The sequence below is a fragment of the Rhinopithecus roxellana genome, chromosome 1 (genome assembly GCF_007565055.1).
Source record: "Rhinopithecus roxellana isolate Shanxi Qingling chromosome 1, ASM756505v1, whole genome shotgun sequence".
NCBI lineage: Eukaryota > Metazoa > Chordata > Mammalia > Primates > Cercopithecidae > Rhinopithecus > Rhinopithecus roxellana.
Window position 1 is genome coordinate 71,878,589 of NC_044549.1, and position 24,137 is coordinate 71,902,725.

The 24,137-nt window shown below is 38.9% G+C and overlaps 1 protein-coding gene across 3 annotated transcripts in view; it reads right to left on the reverse strand.

Moving 5' to 3' along the window:
* Nucleotides 1-24,137, reverse strand: part of ADAMTS9 (ADAM metallopeptidase with thrombospondin type 1 motif 9) — a 177,751-nt gene that overhangs the window by 148,578 nt on the left and 5,036 nt on the right. For all 3 annotated transcript variants that reach the window (XM_010360865.2, XM_010360866.2, XM_010360864.2), the window contains exon 3: nucleotides 21,928-22,090. In XM_010360865.2, the coding sequence (XP_010359167.1) occupies nucleotides 21,928-22,090 (163 nt within the window). The remainder of the gene's footprint in view (nucleotides 1-21,927; nucleotides 22,091-24,137) is intronic.

A 24,137-nucleotide genomic window follows, 5' to 3' on the forward strand; every position in this document is an offset into this window, starting at 1 on the left:
ATTTAATCAGTTAACTTGACAATCAGATCATAAATGTGCTTTAATGCTTAATGCCACCAGCTTGTGGTCTAAAATAGGCAACAGAATTCTACAATGAAGAAGTATGCTTACCTAACCATAAGAGATAGAATTTGTCACATCAATACCAAAGGTAAAAATAAAAATTAAAAACAGATTGTAAGTGGTTTCATATTTGAAGGGACTAAATATTTGACCATTATAACTAACTGCTAAGAAAATCAGTTTAGGCCAGGATGTGCATTTTACCCAAGTTGAGTGTTTTAGTCAGTCTTAAAATATAGTGGTCCCCCACTTTTTCATGGTTTCGGTTCCCTTGGTTTCAGTTACCTGCAGTCACCGCAGTCATAAAATATTAAATGGAAAATTCCAGAAATAAACAATTCATAACCTTTAACTTGCACACCATTCTGAGCAGTGTGATGGACTCTGGCACTATCCTGCCCCATCCTGCCTGGGGTTGGAAATCATCCTTTAGGCTAGCTATCTACCCTGTATACACGCCCCACCTAGTCACCTAGTAGCCATTCCGGTGATCAGATTGACTGTCGAGGTATTGTAGTGCTGTGTTTAAGGAATCCTTATTTTACTTAATGATGGCCTCACAGTGCAAGAGTAGTGATGCTGGTAATTTGGATTAAGACAAAGAGAAGCCGTAAAGTGCTAACTTTAAGTGAAAAGGTGAAAACTCTCAACTTAATAAGGAAAGGAAAAAAAAAAAAAACTCTGCATGCTGAGGTTGTTAAAGTCTATGGTAAGAACAGATCTTCCCTCTGTGAAATGAAACTGGTGCTAGTTTTGCTGTCACACTTCAAATTGCAAAAGTTACAGATACAGTGCACAATCAGTTTATTAAGATGGAGAGGCATTAAATTTGTGGTTGGAAGACAGGAACAGAAACTTTCTGGCTGATGGCAATCAGGTTTGGTACTATCTGTGGTTTTAGGCATCCACTGGTGGTCTTGGAACATATCCCCCAAGGATAAGGGAGGACTACTATAGTAAAATCTGTCCAAACTGTCAAACAAGTTATATGCAGTCCAGTTATAGATAACATCACTAGTGTAAAACCTGGTACATAAGATGTAACATTACATTCTTCTTCTAGTTTTTCTTTCAAGAACACTCATATATGTATACCAATGCCAATGGGTATTGCATGTCTACCAACTGGCAATGGTATACATATATGAGTTTTCAGTATATGCATACCAAGGCCAAATCAATTGTTAAATCATCAAATGAATACAGACGAGATATTAATTACACACCTATTATGTACCAGGCATTGAATTAGGCTCTTTTACGTATGTTATCTTACTCCTTTCAAAGTGAGAAAATTACCTCTATTTTTCTGATGAGGAAAATAAGTCTCAAAGAAATTAGCAACTTATTCAAAGTCACATTGCCGGAAGTGGAAGTACAAGGAATCAGTCATAGATCTGCTCAATTCCCTAAACTGTGCTCTATGAGGTGAGCTTTCTCAACAGCTACGGTTTGAAATGAGCTCATGATATGGTGAACAGCTCCCAAAATAAATATGAGTTGAGAAAAAGACAGTGCCTGGTGGACATTTTCACGAAGATTTTTGTTTTTTACAACAGGTGTATGGAAACTATGTTGAAAATTAAATTTTTTAATACATTAAGAAAGTGTGTCACTTACACTGTGAAAAATAAATAATCCTTGCTTAATGTCTTCTGTAATTATTATAATTTGATTTATTATAGTAAGTACAGTGTTAGACATTTTAGAATATTTAAAGTCTCTATTGGTTTTCTATTACTCATTCATTGATTTCTGCTCTAATCTCGATTTCTTTTCTTCTGCTTGCTTTAGTTTTAACTTGCTCTTTTGTTTCTGTTGTCTTAAAGTAGAAGGTTAGGTTATTGATTTGAGACCTTCTTTCTTCACAGAAGTATTTACAACTATAAATTTTCTTTTAAGCCCTGCTTTAGCAGCATCCCATGTTTTGGTATATTGAGTCTTCATTTTCATTCATCTCAAAAAATTTTCTGATTTCTCCTTTGAATCATTGTTCATTTAGAAGTGTGCTGTTTAATTTCCACATTTGAGCTTCTCATTTTTTGTCTGTAATTGACTTCTAATTTTGTTACATTGTGATCAGCAAAGATGCTTTATATTACTTTTATCCTTTTAAATGTATTGAAATTTGTTTTATGTTCTTGCATCTGGTGTGTGCTGGAGAATGTTTCATGTTCACTTCAGAATACTCTGCTGTTCGTAGGGTAACGTGTCCTGTAGATATCTGTTAGTAGTTGGTTTACAGTGCTGGCCAACTTTTCTACTTCCTTCTCAATCTTCTGCCTGGCTGCTCTATCCATTATTGAAAGTGGGGTGCTGAAGTTTCCAATTATTGTTGCTGAATTGTCTATTTCTCCTTCCATTTCTGTCAGTTTCTGCTTCATGTATTTTGGTGTTCCGTTATCAGGTGCATACATGCTTATAATTATTATATCTTCCTGATACATTGACTTTTTTATCATTATAAAACACTTTGATGGACTTTATTCCACCAGGAAAGTGAAAGAAGCCAGTCACAAAAGACCACACATCAAAGGACTCCAGTCATAGGAAATGTCTAAAACCGGGAAATCTACAGAGACAGAAAGTAGAGTAGTACAAGTTGGGCATCCCTAATCTGAAAACTCCAAATCCAAAATACTCCAAAATTCAAAACTTTTTAAATGCTGACATGACACCACCAAGTGAAAAATTCCACACATAAGTATTTAACACAAACTTTATTTCATGCACACAATTAATAAAACTGTTGAATAAAATTGCCTTCAGCCTATGTATATGAGGTGTATATGAAAGATATATGTTTAGACTGGGGTCCTATGCTCAAGATATCTCACTATGTATATTATATGCAAGCATCCTAAAATCCAAAAAATCCAAAATCTGAAAGACTTCTAGTCTGAAGCATTTTGGATAGAGATAGAGTGGGGAGATGGAAGTGTGGTTAGCTAAAAAGTACAGATTCTTTCCTCAAGTGATAAAAATATCCTAAAATTGACTGAAATGATGATTATATATATCTGTGGATGTAGCAAAAAATCATTAAATTGTACAGTTTAAATGGGTGAATAGTATGTATGAGACTTATACTTCAATAAAGCTATTTAAAAAAGAGAAACTATATCACTAAGTTTGTGAAAACTAAATAATCCTTATTTAATGTTTTCTGTAAATATTATGATTTTATTTATTGGATTTACTTAGAGAAAACTACTGAGTGAGAACAGCACTCAGGAAATGTTGTATGGAATTCTTCTTTTTTTTTTTTTTTTGACCACTAAGGGGAAAAACAAATGTACTATCAGAATCATCAGAGGGGACTTGGGCACAAGAAAACCTACAGATGAATCGAGGCCGTAACTGGAAACAAAGTATACTTATAAATATAATCAAAGAGGCCTGGCGCGGTGGCTCAAGCCTGTGATCCCAGCACTTTGGGAGGCCGAGACAGGCGGATCACGAGGTCAGGAGATTGAGACCATCCTGGCTAACACGGTGAAACCCCGTCTCTACTAAAAAATACAAAAAACTAGCCGGGCGAGGTGGCGGGCGCCTGTAGTCCCAGCTACTCAGGAGGCTGAGGCAGGAGAATGGTGTAAACCCGGGAGGCGGAGCTTGCAGTGAGCTGAGATCCGGCCACTGCACTCCAGCCCGGGCGACGACAGAGCGAGACTCCGTCTCAATAAAAAAAAAAAAAAAAAAAAAAAAAAAAAATATATATATATATATATATAATCAAAGAAATGAAGGCATTAATCAGAAAAAGGCTACAATTTCTACTAGCAAACAACTCATGTAATTGTAATGCTGCTAGAGGATATTTCACCCACAAGTAATCTGTGTATCAAAGAAATAATTCAGCATACTTTAGATGGCATGAAAATGCAAAACTCAAATTATTTCTTCAGGATGAAAAGCAATTTCTTCTAAAACAGAATGCTCCTCAGTCTTTTATCAATCTGAGCTTTTCTCCTAATGAGTTAGAATCATATTTATTGACCTAATTAGTCCAACTAATTTCTATCACATTAACCATTTTAGCAAGCAACTTTGAATTTCTCATTAAAAATAGCATTAAAAATAGACACTATATCTTATATACCCACTCAACTCTCTCACTTCTATAGAATTGTAATAACAGAATAGTTTTCACCCACAGAGTACACACTGTTAGGATAAACAGAAAGTCATCCACATTTCTCTTTTGTGAGCTTTTAGTATAATGCTAAAGGAGGAATAGAGGCTCATGTTTCAGGAATTTGCAAACTCACTTTGCTTACAGTTTAATCAGAATAGGCTACATAATAAAATTTCACTGCCCTGGAAAGCACTGTAAAAATGGTCTGTGTATTCTCGCTCTTCTTTTTTTCCTCATATATAGTTTTACATTTATGATTACTTTTCAATAATAGTTTAAGATTATTTGTATAAAGTACAATTTTCAAAGTATGAAGATCAATAGTTTTCAGGATATTCGCAGAGTTCCGCAATCAAGGCCACCATCTAACCTTAGAATAATTTCATACTCCCAAGGAGAAATCCCATACCTCATAGCAGTCATTACATTCTCCCCTTCCCTCAGCTCCTGGCAATCACAAACCTATATTGTTGTATTTACAAATTTGCCTATTCTGACATGTCATTTAAGTAGAGTCATACAATATGTGGCCTTCTGTGACTGGCTTCTTTCACTTAGCACAATGTTTTCAAGTTTCTTCTATGTTGTAGCATGCATCAGTATTCCATTACTTGTTACTGTTAAATATTCCACTGTATGGATATACCACATAATGTTTATCCATTCATCAGTTGGTGGACATTTGGGTGGACATTCAACCCAACTGAATAAGAACATTGCTGCTATGAACATTCATGTACAAGGTTTTGGGTGAATATATTTTTGTTTTTCTTGTGTATATACATAGCAGTAGAGTTGCCAGGTCATACGGTAAGTCTACATATAACATTTTGAGGAACTGCCAAATTGTTTTCCAAAGTGGCTACACCATTTTCTTGCTTCCTCTTGAAGTTCAAATAAGACACCTGGAAACAGGACATCATTTTTTTCATGTTTCTTTTTCTTTGAGGATTCCTCAAAAATTAATCATGTTTACTTAGTTAAATAACTTAATGAAAAACTTGGCCAGGCTCAAATCCTAAAATAGCATATTGATGCCTCCAAGTAGTAAGTGCATGTTTTCATTAGAAAAAAAGTGTAATACTTAGCAATCTGAATCCTCATATATGCACGTAAACAATTTTAGAAGTTTAAAAAAGCTCTAACTGGCAATTGTATGTTTCCTATCACCACATCATAGGTATTACAGTTCTAACATTTTATTACAAGGACATGAGTTAATATCGGCTTTTGCAACTACTTTGGCGTCGATGCTCACAAAAGGGAAGTAGTCATGCTTACACTGCCACAAACAGCCAATGTTTGAAGAACTCCTACAGCGAAGGGAGGGCAGCCTGATTTAAGTTCTGTTTGACCTTAGGCAAACAACTGACACTTGCTTATAACGTGGAGTTAAAAACAGTACTTATTTCATAGAGTGGCTTTGAGGAATAATTGGAGATCATGCATGCAAAGTGCTAGCATACTGCCTAGTGCATAGGAAGGAATGAATAAATATCGTTACCATATTTTTCTTTCTTTTTTTTTTTTTTTTGCCAGTCATAAAGTCATAAAGTGAGTTAGAAGTAAAAGGAACCATTTAAGGTAGAGAGACTAAGTGTGCTTAAAAACAATTTTCTGGCTTACAATAACAATTTCAAAGACATGAGCTGTATACTCCCAGTGAGGCAAATCAGCACAGAGTGTGCCTGATTGCATTTCTGACATCCAGCTTTATGATACTGTGAAAAGAGGAGGAACTACGAAACCAGAAGTGCTGAGCGCTGGTCTTCACCCTACTATCCCATCTGAAGGATCTTTTCTGAGTCACTTCTCTGGGCCTCAGTTTCCTGACCTTTAAATGGGCATATAAATACTTGCTTCCATCTTATGGCTATTTTGAGAATTAAATAAGAAATCATACAGAGAATTTCTCATAAATTATAAGTTAAATTTTTAAAAATTCACTTCTTGAACATCGATTTTGTGCCAAGTACTGGGCTAGGTAAGTTGAAATAAACAACAGCAATGACAAAACAAGAATAAAACGTGGGTCCAATCTTTTTTAAAAAAATGATAATAAAAATTTAAGATGGTATCCTTATTTAAAAAAAATCTCACAGCGTAAAACTTTAACATCTGCTGATTTATTGGTAAAAATGTTTCAAATGAGCTTCATTTCACATTTTAATACAATAAAATGCACAGTATGTTACTAAATAACCGGGATTATTTCAGCAAATACCAGCCAGGCCTTGTTATTCAGTGGTTAACTCACTGAAGTGTTTCCCACCAAATGGGGTTGGGCCGAGGAGATCTGAATGTTAACATTAACAGTTGGGAAGTTAATTATTGCTCTCTATTTTGTAAGGTTTATCAAAATTTAACTGAATTTCCTCCAGGCGCTGGGCTACCTTGTGACTTCACACAGCACAGGACCAAAGGGAGGATTCAGGAGCAAGAAGAGACCCCTTTCTGTTCCACCTAAACTTGACAGAGAGAAGGAAGTCTGCACAGGAATCATCTGTGGTTTTCCACTTGGATTCTGGAGCCACGCCAACCCGGGTTCCCATTCCTGCCCTAAAGCTATTCTAGTTGCCCTTTCTTGTGTCATTTCCTGCTTTAAAGCCTCAGTTTCCTCATCTGTAACATGATGATAGTAACAGCATACTGCAAAGAGTAACTGTGGAGATTAAAAGAGATAATACATAAAATGCCCTTAAAGCAGGGCATGGCACAGAGGACAGGTCCATTACACATTTAATGTAATAATAATTATTAGTGGTATTGTTTTACTTGTAGCGTGCAAAACATCTGCTCTTTATAAATTAGTATATTGACATTCTCATACAAAACAATTCTGTTTTAGAAAGAATATTTGATGGGGCACAGTGGCTCCTCCTGTAATCCCAGAAATTTAGGAGGCAAAGGCAGGAGGAATGCTTGAGGCCAGGAGTTCAAGACCAGCATGGGCAACATAGGGAGACCCTATCTCTACAAAAATCAACAAAACAAGCAACAGTGTGAACTGTTTTTTCTTTTTGTTTGTTTTATTATTATTTTTTAAGTGATGTGCCCAGTGTCAAGTAGCGCCACATGCACAGTGCTGACAGTAAATAAATACAGAGTGATGGCAGAAGGGATTGTGGCTAAGACTCATTTTGGGCTGGCCTGAACCTTTATAAACAATGTTTCCATGAGAGTGGTTTATGGAACATTAGTCCCGTAAGATAGTTTCAAAAACAAATCAATTAACTTGGCAAAACACTTAACACAGCTTGCACATCTGGAACTTTCTCCATGCACATTAGCATTTTAAGAGCCCTAAGAAGTCTTGCAGGAAAGAAACCAGTTTACATTTGTTGAATTGCATGATTGGCAAACTTACGGGATCTTTGCCAAGTTAAGAGGCAAGTGATGGGGACAGCACCATCACTGGCACTATAACAAAATGCAGGTGGGATGTGTGGATGGGCTTCCCTCTCAGGGAGAGAAGGGCGTGCGAGTGGAAGGCAACAACTGAGAAGCCTCTTGGCTTTCAAGGAGCGGTGGTGGGCAGTGGGAGGTGTCTGAGGGTCCCCTCACTACCTTTTAAGGGGATGGGTGTCTTCAGCTACCTGGGGAGTTAAATTTGCTGACTTGGGCTTGAGATTTGAGTGCACTAGCCCCAAAAGCCCTTCTGTGTCCTTTTCATTCTCCATTCTGTAGCTCCTTCAACTAAGTGTGATAAGAACAATGACTACAGGCCATAATCATACTGGCCAACGTTTGTTGAGTGCTTTTCTCTGTGTCAGGCACTCTTTTTTTTATTATTATTATACTTTAAGTTCTAGGGTACATGTGTACAACGTGCAGGTTTGTTACATATGTATACATGAGCCATGTTGGTGCGCTGCACCCATTAACTCATCATTTACATTAGGTATATCTCCTAATGCTATCCCTCCCTGCTCTCCCCTCCCCACAATAGGACCCTGTGTGTGATGTTCCCCTTCCTGTGTCCGAGTGGGAGATCTCATTGTTCAATTCCCACCTATGAGTATTTGGTATTTGGTTTTCTGTTCCTGTGATAGTTTGCTGAGAATGATGGTTTCCAAAAGAGGACACAAACAAATGGAAGAACATACCATGCTCATGGATAGGAAGAATCAATATTGTGACAATGGCTATACTGCCCAAGGTAATTTATAGATTCAATGCCATCCCCATTAAGCTACCAATGACTTTCTTCACAGAATTGGAAAAAACTGCTTTAAAGTTCATATGGAACCAAAAAAGACCCCACATTGTCAGGCACTCTTCTAAGCACTTGATTATTCCTCAGAGCAACCCGATATGGTAGGAACTATTACCTTCATTTCATAAATGAGGAAACTGAGGGGCACTTGAAATAACTTGAGAAAATACTTAAAGTATCTATTTGAAGTTGTACAGGACGCTGAACATCCTAGGGCCTGTATTTTACTAAGAGACATTTAGTTTTGCTATCAATATCCTGTGAAGTACTATTTGGGAAATGTTGGTTTCGACTCACTCTATCTCTTAGCAGTAGTGGGAGAGTGACCTTTCTGCCTGGCAGGGTGCCAGCTGCCCACAGCCACCCTGTCCTGGCTGCAGCTCACTTGCCATGGCCGCTTCTCAGACTGTGTTGTGCCACGGCTTGGCATCTCCCAGGCTTGCACTCTCCAGTAGAAATAAAATGCAAGCCACACGTGGAAGTTAAGAATTTCTAGTGGCCACATTTTTTTAACGTCAAAAGGAACAGATGAAATTAATTTTAATAATAGATTCTATTGAACCCAATTATGCAAAATATTATTTCTACATGTGATACTAGCTACATCTCAAGGGCCTCCTGGTGACCGTATAGGATGGTGCATTCTAGGCAGGAAGTGTTTGCAGAGTAGATACTGGAGACAGTGTGTTGTGCGAGAGAAGAGTGTGAGCTCAGGAATCAGAGAGACCTGTGTGTAAATCCCAGCTGCTCTGCATTCAATCTTTGTGAACTCTGGTGAGTCACTTCAGCCCTCTCTGCCTCAGTCTCCTCATCTGTGAAAAGGGGATAATGACAGTTCATGCCTAATAGGGCAGTAGGGAGGGTGAAATGACTTAGTCTACACAAAGTGTTAGAACGGGGCCTGGTGGGTAGGAAGTACTCTGGAGGCATGGGCTGTGCTAACTCTCATTACTTAGAATGAGCAGCAGGTTAAGGCTGCTGGAAGGAAGTGGCTCCCAGGCCTGCTGCTGGGATCTGCCTGCTATCTGACATTTCACTGCAGCTTGTGGGTGGCCCTGACGCTGAATGTGGTGCCTGTGGTGGGTCTACGTATCATTCTCATATCAGAGATTAAAGTGCAGTTGGGCTGGAGCTCTTTGAAAAGGCATGTAAGCAACTCGTAGGGAGTGTATCTCCCACATTCTTTTGATACACAGGTCTCCTAGTTTACAGGCACTAAGGACTGGTTTATAGGGCCTGCAACTGAAACCCTTTCTCATCCCAATGTCCAATGTTCCATGTTCCATGGAAGTGAGTGACCACAGGGGCATGCTGTACTCCGGTGACGGGTGGACCTCACTGGTCTTCTTCCCCAGCCACAGGCCACCTTCCCCAATACCCTGGTCCAGCTCAGAAAAGGCTTGATTGGTTTATTTATTTTAAAATCATATTTGGTTGCTGTATACTCAGCTCTCGATGTGACACCTTAATCCCTTAAATGAATTGAAAGCTTTCTATCTTTCTCTATAAGCTTGAGACAACTTCTTGAACAGTCTCACCAGTTCATTCTTAATTATTCCCACACTTAAAATAAATACAATGGCACTTCCCAAAGCTCATTTGAGTCATACTTTTGAACATCCTCTTTCCAGGCACCATCTGCAGCTTTTCCTTGTGTTACAGACTGGAAAGAACACAGGACTGGGAAGTAAGAAGCCTGTGTTCAATTTTGCCATTCGTTCTAGCTCCAAGATTAGGAGTCCCTTCGAAGTTCTGGGCCTTGATCCTCTTATGCATAAAGAGAAGGCCTGGAATCGAAGTTCTCTCTAAAGTTTCCCCCAGTATTAAAAATTTATGAATTCTTGTATTTTATAAGATAAAAGTGAATGATGATTAAAAATGAAGTCCTGAGTTTCCAAAGGGGCAAAACCCAACAGAGATTCCCTCTGAGCCACTGTCACTCTTAGAAAGGGTATGGATGAAACAGTCAGCAGGGTGGCAGGGTAGAAGAAGGCAGAATAATTCCAAAAGAGAGAGACCAACACAAAAGAAGTGGACTTTTGCTAATGTTAAATTATATTAAGGGGAGTACAGCCTACACATTTCATTACTCATTGGGAAAATTTTATTTCGGACCTGCTAAAACAGATAATAGTTTCTGGAAAGCCACTTCTATTTTCTCTAATCTGACTTGTTACAATGAAATAACATCAAATGTGAGAACTAGGAAACAGGCTTGAAAGAAAAAAAAAGTATACAATCAAAGATATCTCTGGAAAAGCATTTAAATTGTCCACAAAGCACAGGATGGAAACTTTCAGGATTTATGGAGTTACATCTTCTATCCCTCTTCAGCAGCAGGGCATGTGGTCGTAAGGGCTGAATCTCATACTATTAACACGAAACTCTTTTACCTCTGTCTCTGTCTCATTGTGCCTCTGACTCTCTCTTTCCCTCGAGCTGTCTGCATTCACATACACACATGCAACATACATGCAAAAAAACACAGTTGCATTCTTACCTATGAAGAGGCTCCTCTGGACCTGTTTTCACCCATGAGCTAAGACAACACATTCCCATCACAAAGTACACTGGTTGGACATGAAGAGTTGTGTTTCTGTATACAGATGAGCAATAAAAATAACAACTGCCTTTTCTCTTGGCCGAGACCATGGCTTTGTATACATAAATCCTAAATAAGCCTCTCCTATTCCATTTTTTGGACAAGCTCTATACTGCATGCTCCACTATACTTTCTTGCTATGTAGTTCTGGGACTGCATGAAATCTACGGTGCATGAAGTACTGGCAATAAAATAAAGAAGCTATGTATGAAATAAGCATTTACAAATTAAGAGACTCTTTGAAAGGCAAGCCACAATCTGGGAGACAATATTTGCAAACTATGTCTGACAAAGGACTTATATACAGAATAAAGAACTTTCAGACTTCAGTAATAAGAAAACAAATACTCTAAGTTTTAAAAAATTGCTGAAAGATTTGAACAGATACTTCACCAAAGAAGATACATGGACAGCAAATATGCACATGAAGAAATACCCAATATCATTAGTCTTTAGGTAAATGCAAATGAAAACTGTAATGAAATTCCACTAAACACCTATTAGAATAGCTAAACTTCAAAAAACAAAAGCAGAACAACAAAATGTTGACAATACCAAGTGCTGGAGAGGATGCAGAGGAACTGGAACTTTCATACCCTGCAGGTGCAGCTACAAAATGGCACAACCACTTTGAAAAATATATTGGCAGTTTCTAATAGAGTGAAACATACATTAGCCACATAAGCCGGTAATCTTATGCCTAGGTATTTATCCAAATGAAGTGGAAACTTATATTCACACAAAAATCTGTATGCAAATATTTATAGTGGCTTTATTTGTAATGGTCAAAAACTGTTGCTCAAGTGTGTAATGGTTAAAGAAATGGTGGCATATCCATTCAATGGAATACTGCTCACCAATAAAAAAGGATGAATTACTGATACAGGCAACAATGTGGATGAACCTCAAACACACTGTGCTTAGTGATTATTTCTATATTCTGCAAAAGACAAAACTATAGAGACAGAAAAAAGGAGTGGGGAGAGGGGCTGATTACAAAGGACACCAAAAACTGCTCTATAACTTGGTTATTGTGATGGTTCTATGACTATACATTTGCCAAAACCTGCAGAGCTATACACTAGGAAGGGTAAATGTTATGGCATGTAAATTATACATTAATAGAGAAATGGAAGGAAAACACCAGGAAACACTAATGGAAAATAAAAAGATTTATCAAAAAATAAAAAAATTCTCAAAATTAGCATAAAAATTCTCAAGCCAATCACATTAACTTGAACTTTTTTCCACACAGCAACTGCATTTTTAACACTCATTCTAATTCTAATGTCATATAAGAATTGGGAATCAATAAAAAGGAAGACTTGTGCCAACATTTGCCCCATGTTTGACTTTGCTCCTTCTCAAAGCCCACTACTCAGTCACATGTGCACACCACATCAGATCTTGCATTCACCCATGCTCTTTTTGTGATATTCAGATTATTTATTAATGATTTTCAGTTGCACAGAACATCCATGCAGATATCTGGTCCAGAAGTAAAACATCAAATGAGAAAACAGCCATAAATGGCTATAATAAAGACTCTTTAATGATACAATTATCATAAAGAAACCATCTTTGGCAGATACAAAGGTACAAATGTTAAACCTCAATGCATGATAAAATAGCACTTTATTAACCAAATTGGGCTTATCCTCTCATATGAAGAAACTCAAGAAACTTTGCCATGTCTTACTTTAAAAAGAAAGCCCACTCAAGTGAAAGATCTGAAGGGTTCTCAGGTCAACACCAAAATCTTCCTGCCTCTGTCAGCTAGATGGCCCTCTGTCAGAGCCTTCTGCTGATTCTGAAGTCCCTTCTAAAGAATCATGTGCATCTTAACCAGTTTCAGGTGGTTCCTGTGAAGGTGAACATATTATCAAGTATTTATCCTTGTAGCATGCCTTTTCTTCAGCAGGGAATGGGTTTCTGAAGCAAAGTGTCAGGAATTCCTCAAATATGATTAGCAAGAAACAGGGAAAGGTCCTGAGATGGCACAGAAGGTGTAAAGCGGGCAGCTCTTCTGGCTGTGTTTGGATCCAGAAGCTTAATTAAAAAGTTTTGGGGGCCAAGCGTGGTAGCTCACACCTGTAATCCCAGCATTTTGGGAGGCCACAGCAGATGAACCACTTGAGGCTAGGAGTTTGAGACAAGCCTGGCCAACATGGCAAAACCCTGTCTCTACTAAAAACATACAAATTAGCTGGGTGTGGTGGTGCACCCCTGTAATCTCAGCTATTTGGGAGGCCGAGGCACAAGAATAGCTTGAACCTGGAAAGTGGAGGTTGCAGTGGGCCAAGATTGCACCACTGCACTCCAGCCTGGGCAACAGAGCAAGACTCTCAAACAACAACACAAAAAAGGTTTTGGGGAATAAGCGTATTTTGTATGTAAATGAGCCCTAATCTCCGGTACAAACCTAACTTGCCACCTTACATTCCTAATTGCAAACTGGCCCTTCTGGGCTTCAAAACACAGGTGAGGGAGATCCTTTAAGGATAGAAAAGGTAGTTTAATATTTCAGTCAATGATGGAATGCAGATATGACAGTGGTCTCCTATGATCATACTACTAAATTTTGACTCTACCTTTTCTATGTTTAGATACATAGATACTTAACATCACGTTACAATTGCCTGCAGTATTCAGTACAGTCACATACTGTACAGGTCTGTAGCCTAGGAGCAATAGGCTATGTACCACCTAGCCTAGGTGTGTAGTAGGCTATCCTATCTAGGTTTGTGTCAGTGCACTCTGTGATGTTCACAAAATTATCTAACAAGAATGCATGGGTCACACACACCCTATGCATGACGACACTGTAAATTGAGGATCTTTCTATTGATAGGAACATCACAATGAGAGCTATCAAGGCACTTCAGACAAGGAGTCAAAATCCTCCCAAAGATACTGCCTTTTCCCTTCAATTAAATCACTCTGAGAAGTGGTTTAATGGCCCAGGGGCTTTGCTCTGGGTACCCGCTCTGGCCTTGGAGGCTGGCCTTGCTTTTCAAATCCTTGCAACTGCAGCCTGACCTTATGATGATAAAGATGAAGCAAAGACTAAGAGAAATGGAAGGGAAAAAGGGGCTATATGCAGCAAAACTAAAACTAGAATGAAAATAGCAATTTTAACAATAGCAATAAGGACAACAAAGTGAAAAGTAGCTTCAGACACAACAATGAGTTGCAATGTGTGGACTTTGTTTAGATCACAATCTAACGAATGATTGTAAAAAGGCATTTTGGGGACAATGAGAAAAATTTGAACATAGGTACTGTGTAGGTGATATGAAGGAATTATTGTTAATTTTGCTGAAACATTATTTATAATATTACTTGATACATATTATGTATCAAATACTAATACTATTATAGTTACATAGGAAAAGATCTCCACTTTTCAAAGATTTATCATGAAATATTTAGAGATGGTATCTTGGGTTTGCTTTAATATACTCAGCATAAAGAAAAATAAGCAAATGTAGAAAAATCTTAGTCATTATCAAGATTCATGGTGTTTATAGTGGTTCATTTTATTATTGTCTCTACCTTTACGTATGCTTGAAGATGTTCATAATAAAATGGTTTTTAAAAACAAAATGATATTTAAAAAAAAAAATTAATGAATAAATGGGAACAAATGAAAGAAGGTACAATTCCTGTAATAGAAGTTTCTTTTTTACTACTTCTTAATGACTTTATTGGAGTACTGCACTATTAATACCAAAGTTTTTTTTTTTTAAAAAAGGGAAAGCAGAATTTTTATAAGTACCATTCAGTAGATCAAGTTGAAGAAATAAAGAATTAATGTATTTAAAATAGTGATTTTCTAATAATTTACCAAGGATTTTAGAGGTCATTGCTTATACTGACTGTTTATTAGACAGAAAGTCACTGAAGACTATAAAAAAGAGAAAAACTGTATAAACTCCAATGAAGAGCAAAAAGGGGAAAATGAAAGGAAATCAGGCTCAAACCATAAATCCCAAATGGCAATAACTGTCTTTAAAAATTCATCATCAGTCTTGAGTTGCAGTGCCAGCTTTTTCCCTTTCTGCACACTGTGGACAAGTTTGTTCACCTCTCTTCTGCACGTTATGGACAAGTTTATTCACCTCTCTGAGTTCAGCTTTCTCATTTGTAAGATGCGAATAATCAGAGCATCTTCCTCCCACGAACTGTTGCAGGAGTAAATGAAATAATCATAATGTGCTTCCACATTGCCAAGTACACAGTTCCTTAAATGCTGCCTGCTCTTGATCTCTACAAGGCTGAAAGGGTCTAAGAATGCAGAAAGTGTGCGGTGAAAGTGCAGGAAGACCAGTTCCTAGCATAAGTCACTAATTAGCCACCAACCACTGACCTGCTTGGGGCCCAGGCAGGATTCTGAAGTCAGCCAAAGCTTTTGTCACCACCTGGAACCCACAGGCTGCCCCAGAATGTTTTACCAAAAGCCCCCTCAGGGGTCTGCTCCCCAGCTCTGTCTCTCACTCCATTTGGGCACCACTCGAAGGGCAGCTAATCTAATCAGCTAATCTATGCTAAATTATTAATGGGATCCAAGAGGTTAATGTGTAACAAGTATACACTCCATCAGAGGCCTGCTGGAGACAGACACAAGGCCTCAGTGAGTCATTAGAGTCTTGGTGGGAATTTCAGGCACCAGGCAGCCTTCCTCAAATCAAATCAAATTCCAGACAGGCATTTAAAAATTCCTGCCAGCAGAAATAGTTTATATACGAAGGCAGTCAAATCAATGCCGAGGCCAAAAAAGATCCCCTAACTAGACCAGGACATAAGGGCTGAAGGAAATGGTATGTTTATGAGCTTTATAACCTTGGGCAAGTCAACATTATGGACTTCTCTGTGTCTCAGTTTTCCAATCTGCAAAATGGAGTTTGTGGTAAGAATTGAAATATGTAATCCATGTAAAGTGCTTGGAACAGAGTCTACCACATGATACATGCTCAGCAAATGTCAATTCTTATTAGTATCATCTAGAGAATGGAAATTAGATGGTAGTCAAAGAAGATGTTCCAAAACCTGAAGTTAAAAAGAGGTTTGTAGGCCAGGCATGATGGCTCAGTCCTATAATCCCAGGGAGATCCTGTCTCTACAGGAGATCTGGTTTTTTTGTTTGTTTGTTTTAATTAGCCATGCGTGGTGGCATATGTCTCCAGTTTTAGCTGTTTGGGAGGCTGAGGTGTAAGGATCCCTTGAGCCCTGGAAATGAAGGCTATAGTAAGCTATGATTGCGCCACTGCACTCCAGCCTGGGCAACAGAGTGAGATTCTGCCTCAAGAAAACCAAACAAACCAAAAAAGGGGTTTCTAGATAGCAGTTTCCATTTGTGTTTTCAATGCAATTCGACCCACAGTATAGCACACTGGAATCAGATTGGGTTAAGGCTCAGACTCTCTTCTTCCTGGCTGTGTGACTTTCTGGACAAGTTTCTCAACCTCTTTGAGCTAATTTTCTCAACTGTAAAATAGGGGTAATAATACCTAACCTACAATGTTGATGAATGTATTACATATGATCATGTGTGTAAAGTGTGTAGCATAGTGATCCCATATGCACATAAGAGCATAACAGATGATGGCTTTAATTATCATCTTATGTTTTCCAGCCTTTGTAACTGCAGCGTGGAAATCCCAATCAGGAAGTGATGGTACCATCTCATGGGAGTGACAAACAGAGTCACCAGTGCCTAATGGAGATTAAATCTTAATAATACCAGGGTCAGTCCAACAGGCACAAGGTAATTTAGCTGGGTTAAATGGGAGATTCAACTTTAACCAGCCACAGATGTCCCAAAGAAGTAGACATGAGGCAGGATTTTTATCTGTCTGGTTATTGAGACTGCCTCATTGCAAGAAAATAAACGACTGATAATCTCCACTTTTAAGGTCCTAAGATCCTAAGAGACCAAAATGTGGCCTGGCTATTGGTCTCCAGTGACAAGTTCAATGGGTCTAGCAAAATAAATCCATGCCACTGTCCCCATTTCATTTTATCTGTATTTTCTGATTATGAAACTGTTATAGAAACATAGTAAAGGAGTCACAAAATGTAAGAATATAAAATTTCCAAAATAAAGATTGCCTAGTAACCATATGTTACTAGTAACCATAAATAATCACTGTTAATATTTTCATGTCTTTACTTCAGATTTTCTGTTTACACACATGTACACAAATACAGTTTATCGTTTTAAAAAAAAATCCTACCAAACATACTAGTTTATCACCTGCTTGTTCATTGAATATATATTTCTGTGTTTGGTAACATAAATTCAGGCCATCATTTTTAACAGATGCATAGGAATCCATTATATGCCTGCATCATAATGTATCGATCTATCTTCCTCCCAAAGAGGACTTAGGCTGTTTCCAGTCTTTTGCTATAATAAATAACACTGTACTGGATCTCGTTCATAAACACCTTTACACAATTGTCCGATTATTTCTCTAGGCACAGCATTGATGGGTCACAGAGTAGACAGTTCTTAAATGCCTTAAGAAACAAAAATCACCTGGCCTTGCTGAGATGGGAAGGTGAGGGAGAAGTTTCAGTCAGAGAAAAAACACTTGTCTTCCAGGCCCAGGCAAACAAAACAGCCTCTTCCCTGCCTTTCTCTGACCCACCTACCAGGAAGCACTGATAAGAACCACTAAACCCTCTTGTACAAAACTCAGGGTCAAACAGAGAGTGTCTGTGAAACAGAACTTGAGATTTCTTCCGGAAACAAGCAATAGGAAGGATCGGCAGGAAGTGGCTTATGAAAGCAAGCCACTCTCCGAAGGGTTCCCATAGGCCTTTTGCTTGTCCCCCTGGTGTGTAGGGCTGGCAGGCAGTGAGCACAGTGAATTTTACTGAGGACCCGGTGTGTAAAGGACACTGCAGTCACAAGGGCATGTCATAGGGAGAGAAGACACCCCACTTCCCATCCTGAACCCTAAGGAACTCACAAATAGGATGAAAAGACAAATAAATGCAGAGACACTCAAAGGACCCAAATGTATACATTTGGGTATACATTGGTGTAACCAGTGATGACAAAACAGATACAATCGGGAAGGGCAGCCAGTGGGCCAAGAGAAACTTGCAAGAAAGAAAATGTTTAAATGCTGCATTGGGTACAGAGGAAACAAGGGGACAGAAAGCACCCTCAGTCTTGCTACTAGCTGGCAGGATGACCTTGGGCAAGTCCCCTAAACCCTTCATGATTACCCAGAAGCACTAGACTATTAGCTCTGAATTTTCATATTTTGAGTTTTCCTTTCCTTATTGTGGTGTTTTGTTTTCTATTTTCATGAACCCTTAAAAAAAAAAAAAAAAAAAACCTGTCATTCTGTGATTGTCTACCACCTGCTAAATAAACACTGTCCTGGCAGCTTTCATTATTTCATACTCATTTAGCTCTAACTTCAATCTTGAAAGCTACATGTTATTCTTACTTTATATTATAAAGTGTGCTTGAAGTCATACAACTCACCAGGAATACGGACAGTTACTGGTTTTCTCCTCCTGGCACAGAGGAGTTGGTCAATAAAGACTTGATGGCTAACTGAATGAATGGACGCATGAATGAAGAAACGGAGTTGTAGACTCCTTTCTAAACCCATAAAGCTTTAATTGCAGTAGATTCCTTCTATGCTTCCCTTTCTAACTTAAGTTATCTCAGAATCCTTTTTTGAAAATTAGGCATACCTCAAGACTCAGAAATGACCAAGACATATTCCATCTGCATGTGAAAGTGTCACAGCCATTGTGTCTTGCCCTGCTCCAACTCCCATGATCTGGTAACTAAAGGGTTACACCTAGCTCAGCAGAATCTCTCTCCCAAGGCTAGGGAAAGTTCGGGTGAGTTGGTGTTGAATATATAGGGTATCAGTCCTGGGAGGAAGCATCTTAACATCCTGCAACTTCAGTTTCCCTATCTGCACAGAATTAGAGTGTTGGTCTAGACCAGACTGCTAAGGACTCCTCCAGTTCCAATATTCTGTCATTCTATGAGAAGAGGAGACGTGGAAAGCCCTGATATAGAAAGTCAAGTTCACAGCAACGCCAACAGCAAGTGACAGATAATGACTACTGCCTTAAACCCAACTTTAGCAGTGACTCTCAAAATTTAGCTAAACATCTGAATCACTTGGAGCACTATTAAAACCACTGATTCTTGCTTCATCACATTTGCCTGGGAGAGGGGTTTGTTTTGTTTTGTTTTAAAGAATCTGCATTTGTATGAGGCTCCCAGGGTACTTCTAAAGGTTACTTTTGGTTACCAACCACTGCTCTTGATTGGGGGTTGGGAGGGAAGGTGTATCACTGAATCTGAATGGATTGCTTTTGCTAGGCAGCCCCTTTTCTCTCTGGCAAGAGGGACTACTCCCACCCCAACCTACTTTCACTCCCTGTGCAAAGGCTACCTGGTTTCAGAGGTGTCCTTGACCTGTTGGTCCATTCCTCTGATGTCTGCTGGTGGATCGTGCCATATTCTAAACAGACCTGAGAAATTGCATCTGAATTCAAAGAAGGGGTGCAGAAGTAGCTGGAAGAGAGAGACCAGCGTGGCACAGCCCAGCAGCAACCTTTGGAAGAGCTGATCAAAACTGCTGGGCTCCTGGTTCATCACATGGGATGAAGGAACGGCACGCCATATTGGTCAGGAGAAAGCACACACTAGGAAGAAAACTAAAAATACTGGCATTGGTGATTTGGAAGGTGGTACTTAAAGGCACCAACCTTAATAATGACTGGAACCCAAATACTTTTTTTTTTTAACTAAGGCATCTTCATTTTTCTCAAGCTTGACATTTTTAAGATTCACTCTTCTTTGTGTTTTTAACAGGGTTTGACAATGACATTTCCTCCAGCCCAGGAAATCAGATGTCCATTAACTTGCATAATTAATATTTTAAAATGAACCTTGAAGATTTTTTTGAATCACAATACTAATTAAGACTTTCTCTTTCTGCCCCCTCTCTTTTCCACAAAGACACCTGCACAGAGAAAATGAGTCACGGAATAAGACAGACAAACATGGGTCATCATTGTGGACTAGCTGTGAGATCTTGGGCAAACTACTTCATCTCTGTAAATCTCAGCTCCTTTTCCAGGTATTATACAATGGAGTTACGAATGGTACCTACCTCATAGGTTTGTGATAAGGATTAAGCAAGGTAGTGCAGGTACAGTGCTTTGCATAATGCATGTACAGAATAAAACAATAATAAATAGTCATTTTTTACAATGTTGACCTGTAGCCACTTTAGGGGAGTGGCATTGGTCATGTCAATAAATTGGTCATGACCAGTGACACTCCCCTAAAGTGTCATTGGTCAATAAATTCATTAGTGAAAAAAATATTTCAGTGTCTTCTGAACAAATACAAATAAGATAGAAGGAGGTAAATTGCAAATTTCATTTCTGTATGTTACGTATACATTTCATGTTATGTTTACATTTATACACACGTCTAAAATGTGTACTTGCTAATACAGATTTGGGAAGTCAAGAAGTTGAGGTCAATGGTCAAAAATGTGATAAATGTCCTGTTCATTAAACTTGCTGGTGGCTGGCAGTCTTGACTCTGTACCCGCTGCTGAAACTATTGTTTTTGATCTATCTAAGTATACTTGCCCCTCTACTCCTCATATCCCTTGGTTCTTTAGAGTCTGACAGAATGCTTCAGTTATATTCCATCTTGTGGTGGTAAGAACACAGAATTGGATGCAATAAAGCCAAAAGACCTACAATGCTACACCCGTAAATTTGGCTACTTGTAGGTTATAAATGGTCAATGTTATCTTTTATTAAAGGATTCACTTTAGAGATAATAATTCCAGGAGAGAATAGGACAGCACACGCTATCCCACTGAACAACCTGGTACAGGTATAAGATGAAGTAAGTGATCCTCTGGGGAGCATTTGAGGAAACTCCTGGTGGTCTTGAATTGTGGCCTTGTTTGGAGATACCAGAAAAACCCTGAGATGTTATTTAATTTGGAGAAGCAATTTTAAAAAGAAAGAATAGAAAGAAAGATAAAAGTTTTAGAGACAGGAAGTCCAAGAATTTTTTTTAAGTATTTTCATGAACAACCTAAGATGCAGAACCAAATTGAGGAATTATTTCATAGGATAACCTATCATCAGGCAGAAAGTAACCAGGCTTCTGAGGCAGTGGAGTGTTGCTACAAGACTGCAGATGGAGAAACACAGACAGAAGCTTTCCAGAGTGCCCAGAATGACGTATCCCTGACAATGGCCAAACATGTCAGCACAAAACCTCAAAGAATCTGGCCAGGATGGAAGGAGACTATAGGATTTGACTGGTTGATTGGTACCTCACAGCATAACGTACAGGTACCTGCCTACAGTTCCTTAAGTCACAGAACATGAGCAAACCTGAAGTTTATAGGAAACATTCAACAAACACATACGTTGTTGTGACTTCCATTTATAAGACATTTCTGTAACCGCACATGGTGAAACAACAAACAAAAAACACCCAAATGAACAGAAGATGCCAAAAAAATACAAGCATTTGGTGACTGAGGGTGCTACTATCATGACCTGAATATTACTCAAGCTGAACCCTAAAAATCAGCAACTTCAACCAAAAAGGCAGCTCTGCCCATAGAGGGCATGGAGTCACTACTTTGAGTTCAAATCCTGACTTTATAACTTCTTAGCTGTGCACCTCTGAAAAGGTACTAAACCTCTCCTTAGTCTCCCCATCTGTACAGTGGGATATGTATCCCTACCTCATTTGAGGACTGAATAAACAATAATGCATATGGTAGCACATTGTAGACTGGAAGAGAGCTACATTTCTGTAGTATAGCAATTTACCCATCTCAAAGAGCTGGACTCTCTGGGTAAGCAAGAAGCAAATACCTGAGGTGTCACATGCATGCCTTCCCGTTGAGGGCTCTCTCTGGGGGGTGCTGCGCCTATAAATGATGTGGGGTTTGTTTTGTTCCTCTTCATCTTCTTGTTCATCCATGGACTGTAGTGGTTCAATAAAATAATCCCCATCATGAGACCGGAATGTGCCCAGCTGCAAATGAAAGAGATGGGAGGTTGATTTAACATAACTCAGTCATTGGGAGGAAGAAAAACAAAAGAACATTTTCAAGTAAAGATGGTGTCATTTTACCCAAACTCTTTTTCAGAAGGGTTGTTTCAACTGAAAATGCTGCAACATATGTGGAGAAGTGGTTTATTTTCACTCTCTGTCATATCAGTACATTTTCTAAAAATTATTTATTATTTACTATTCTTATTATTTTAGAGATAGGGTCTTGCCCTCTCACCCAGCCTTGAACTCCTGGGCTCAAGCGATCCCCCTCAGCCTCCTGAGTAGCTGGGATTATAGGTGCATGCCATCATGCCCAGCTAAATTTTTTTACTTTTTGTAGAGATGGGGGGTCTCAATATGTTGCCCAGGCTGGTCTTGAACTCCTGGCTCAGCCTTCCAAAGTGTCATATCAGTAACTGATTCTTGGTTTGACTCCAGTTGATTGTACCTGCCATCCAAATCTGTCTCTAAGAAATACTTCCTTAGGGCTCAAGTTCCAATATTACTACAGGCTGTTGAAAGAGTCTTGGAAACTTAAAGAGCCTGGAAACTTAGGGACAAGTATGCATTCCAGCAGGAAAAGCTGTCCTATTGAAGTCTTCCCATTGATTCAAATTCAAGAAGCATATTTTGGCCACAATGCATTCAAGGTGGTACCACCTGTAATGCTGGCACATGATCCTCTCACCAACCCTTTCCTTTGCAAAATAGGGGAGTGATGTCCTGCAAGGCTTTGAAGCTTGATTGCTCTAGGTTCCAGTTTCAGCACCACCACCTACCCATTCACCTTGGGCAAGTTCCTTAACCACTCTGAGCTTAAGCTTCCTTGTTTGTCAGCTGGGGATAAAGATACTTAATGTAACGAGTTACTGTGCAGATTAAAGGAGATAATGATAATTAAGTGCTTAGCAAAATGCTTGACACCTTGCAAAGACTTAGAACTCATGAACGGTTTTTGGTGTTGCCATCGTTAGCCTCTAACCTTTAAGATAAAATTTGCTCTTCCTAATCATTCTAAGCACCTTGCAAGTCACTTTTGCTCCTTTTCACCCCACATACCCAAGTTTTTGCAAATGATAAATGATACCTCAAGACTGAACCACCCAAACCAAAAATTACAAGAACGCTGAAAAATTCCCTATGCCACGTTGCTGAGTGGTATTTAACGGGAGAAATCAAGCTTCTCTCTTCTCTTCCACTTTCCCATTTCCCATGCTGGAAAAAAAATCTGATGCCTTGCCTCCTTCCATTGACACAGGAGAAATGACTCCCTGAACATCAGCAACTGCATCCGCATCAGCATCATCCAGGAGCTTATTAGAAATTCAAATAATTGTGCTCCACCTCAAATCTGATCTATTGCATCAAAATCTCTAGGGGCAGGGTCCAAGAATTGAAATGTTAATAAGCTCCCAGAGTATTCTTATGCATGATAAAGTATGAGCAGCACTAGGCTAAGACACTGGTTCCCCAAAACAGCTAGCTTCAAAATTGTCTGGGAAGATTTTTTGTTTTTGTTTTTCAATTAGATTTGGGGAATTACCCACTACTCACAGATTCAGAATTTCTAGGGATGGATCTAGAATGTTTTTTGTTTTAAAAGCTCTCCACATGATTTATGAGCCCCTGGTTTAAGAAAAGGGCAGCTCAGGTGTGGTCAGACTAAGAGACAGAGTAGCTAGTTGCCAGAGAAGTGATTTAATAAATTTACTCTCTGCCTGTTTTCAATACACAACTCTGGTGTTCTCCCAGCACAAATCAGAGCGCATATCACAACATATGAAACCTATCAGAGACATGAGTCTTGGGAAAGAGCCAGGGAGCTCAGCTGGTGACGATTTGCCACCTTTGATTGGTAAATGGGAAAACCAAGACACAGAAGGAGGAAGTGATTGGGCCCAAGTTCCCCTTCCATGGTACAGAAGCAGCTGGACAGTGCTAGTGCTGAGTCTAATCTGACTTTAGTCCTGTGCTTTTTTAGAAAAGAACCCTGAGATTCTCTTCAGGAGAACAGGATCAGTCTCTG